This window comes from Triticum aestivum, chromosome 5A (assembly GCF_018294505.1).
Source record: "Triticum aestivum cultivar Chinese Spring chromosome 5A, IWGSC CS RefSeq v2.1, whole genome shotgun sequence".
NCBI classification, from domain to species: Eukaryota; Viridiplantae; Streptophyta; class Magnoliopsida; order Poales; family Poaceae; genus Triticum; species Triticum aestivum.
In genome coordinates, this window is record NC_057806.1 from 24,400,349 (window position 1) to 24,403,520 (window position 3,172).

General features: G+C 49.2%; 1 protein-coding gene across 1 annotated transcript; it reads right to left on the minus strand.

Moving 5' to 3' along the window:
* Positions 1–1,663: 1,663 nt before the first annotated feature.
* Positions 1,664–2,913, minus strand: LOC123106399 (protein MKS1). The gene has a single exon (XM_044528579.1). The coding sequence runs from the start codon at positions 2,751–2,753 to the stop codon at positions 1,995–1,997; it is 759 nt and encodes a 252-aa protein (XP_044384514.1). The 5' UTR covers positions 2,754–2,913; the 3' UTR covers positions 1,664–1,994.
* Positions 2,914–3,172: the final 259 nt, after the last annotated feature.

Here is a 3,172-nt window from a genome sequence, read left to right on the forward strand (position 1 = left end):
TAAGCGTGCGGACCCTACGGTTCAAGAACAATGTAGACATGACTGAGAAAAATCTCCGGTCAATAACCAATAGCGGGACCCGGATGCCCATATTGGCTCCTACATATTCTACGAAGATCTTTATCGGTCAGACTGCATAACAACATACGTTGTTCCCTTTGTCATCGGTATGTTACTTGCCCGAGATTCGATCGTCAGTATCCAATACCTAGTTCAATCTCGTTACCGGCAAGTCTCTTTTACTCGTTCCGTAATACATCATCTTGCAACTAACTCATTGGTTGCAATGCTTGCAAGGCTTATGTGATGTGCATTACCGAGAGGGCCCAGAGATACCTCTCCGACAATCGGAGTGACAAATCCTAATCTCGAAATACGCCAACCCAACATCTACCTTTGGAGACACCTGTAGAGCACCTTTATAATCACCCATTTACGTTGTGACGTTTGGTAGCACACAAAGTGTTCCTCCGGCAAACGGGAGTTGCATAATCTCATAGTCATAGGAACATGTATAAGTCATGAAGAAAGCAATAGCAACATACTAAACGATCGGGTGCTAAGCTAATGGAATGGGTCATGTCAATCAGATCATTCAACTAATGATGTGATCTCGTTAATCAAATAACAACTCTTTTGTTCATGGTTAGGAAACATAACCATCTTTGATTAACGAGCTAGTCAAGTAAAGGCATACTAGTGACACTCTGTTTGTCTATGTATTCACACATGTATTATGTTTCCGGTTAATACAATTCTAGCATGAATAATAAACATTTATCATGATATAAGGAAATAAATAATAACTTTATTATTGCCTCTAGGGCATATTTCCTTCAACCGCGTCTTCATCTACGACCACATCATGCATATTCTCCTCCCGAAGGCCCAATTCGGCCATCAAACTCTCGATCTCCGTTGCGGGTGAAGGACAGCCGACAGACGTCAGACCGCCTCTAATTTCCGCAGCCATCAACCTAAATCCTAACTTGAAACTTGCAGAAAGCACCTAGTATGAACGAACGGGGAGACCTAACCCGATCTGCCCGATACGGAAAAGCTCAAATCAAGGCCGGACAGTGATGCAAACATGCCTCTTGGATCAGCCTGAGTCCGTGGATCGGATCGGAGGGAAGGAAGAAGCTACAATCTCAACGGCGACTTGATTAATGCCAAGAGGATAAAACCCTCGCGAGAGGGAACTCCTTTTTCAATAGGTATGTATGGCTTGGACTTGCACCGTACTACAAGAAAAATCAGGCTTCACATGTCATACGCATAGCTGATTCGGAACTAGCACAATTTTGTCTTATATCTAAACTAGTAAATGTGTGCGTGCAATGCACGTTGATATTAGGTAATATATTAATTACATGTAAATATTAAATAAAATATTATTTGCGTATTAATTATGTGATCAGAATTGGCAATAATATTTGGTATAATATTAAATGCACAGTAAACCTTTTGAGCGCTCACCATTGAAACAACCTGAGTCGTTGGATTGATTTGATTTGATGGCTGGGATTTGTTGGATCTACCCCTTTAGATATTTTTATATTGATATAGATATAGATATAAATAAGTAATACAAGGCTTTCAAAGCATATAACCATCAAACTTAAAATAAGAACAAGACAAGAAACGACATATCACACCTTCGTTTACAAGTAACACAATTAGAATGAATTGAAAGAAGCACCCACACACCAAACATGGTTGGCTCCCAAGACCAAGAGTCAATAATCTTGAAACAAGGATTAGCACAACCTACACTACCATTCTACCTACTCAATCAGTTGACAATGTGAAACAATGAACAGGAGCAATGTCTATCTATCTACTCAATTTAATACTCAATCAGCAGGAGTATTTTTTTTCCCGATTGATTAGCCAACCACCCACAGACGAAGCACACCTACTCGCTGGTAGTTCTGAGGCAGCCATTTAAACCCGGACGCAGAAAAAAAATCAAATCAAATAGTAAAGTTAATTTACAGGTCCGGAAAGTCGCTGAAGAACCTCATCATCATCCCCGGCGAGGGCACGGTGGGCGTGGCGAGCAGCAGGCCGCCGGGGCTCGATGCGAAGGGCGGCGCGTCGCGGGCGCCGGCGGAGGCGAGGAACGGGCTCAGGTCGTTGAGCCAGGACAGGGAGCCGGTGTCGAAGGGCAGCGGCGAGAACAGCCCCACCGAGGCCGCCGCCGGCAGCGACGACGGCACGGGCGAGAGGATCCCGGGCCGTCCCGAGCCGAGGACCTCGGCGAAGCCATCCAGGTCCAGCCAGGAGCCGGCGTACGGCGCGGGCCCTGGCGGCAGCGGCCGGACGGACCTCTCGATGGCGGCGTACCTCGCTGCCGGCGAGAAAAGTGATTCCTGCGGCTGAAACTGCGGCGGCACGGCAGAGGGCTCCGCCGCCGCCTCGGTAGAGTTAGAGTACTGGGCCGGCGCGCCCGGGCCGGTGAGGCGCTGGACGAGCGCCAGGAACTCGCCGGGCTGGGTGTGGATGACCTTGGGCGAGGCGTCGTAGATGATGACCGGCGCCCGCGGCTGCTGCGCCTGCGGCTGCGGCTGAGCTCGCTGGTGGCGGTGGTTGGGGGCTTGCTGCCGGGCTCCGTAAGGCAGCGGCACGACGGGCGGCTTCCTGACCTTGTGGGAGTCCTTGCTGACGGACAGCCGCGGGGGGCGCGGGCCCTGCAGCTGCAGCTGCCTGCTGCGTGGTGACTGACGGTCCTCCGACGACGACGCGTCCATGGATCGCTCGCAGCGGGAGGAGGAGGAAGAAGAGTAGCCGACAGAATGGGGAAGGAAGAAGACGAGTGTGCTTTGGTTTCTAGCTGTGGACGGACGCTGCCAAGAAATCAACGGGAGCAGCAGGAAGCCACGGCCCACGGGGCAAGGTGGTTGTTGACCTGAACAGCCAAGGAAAAGTCGTGTGTGCTTCCCAAAGATTATAGTAGGCGCTAGCCGTCGGCTAACCGATGAGAGTACCGGCCGATCACCTCCCACCATACGATAGTTGTTGGTGACTGTTGGATCAGGCCCCGTACCTAAAGAGATGCTTAGAAAAATTAACCGAATGTTTCTGAGACACCAGTGCATATTTCTACAGTAGAGGTGTCTAATTAAGTATCTACCTCTATAATAAGCACCGGTGCTTAGTGCATGTCTCT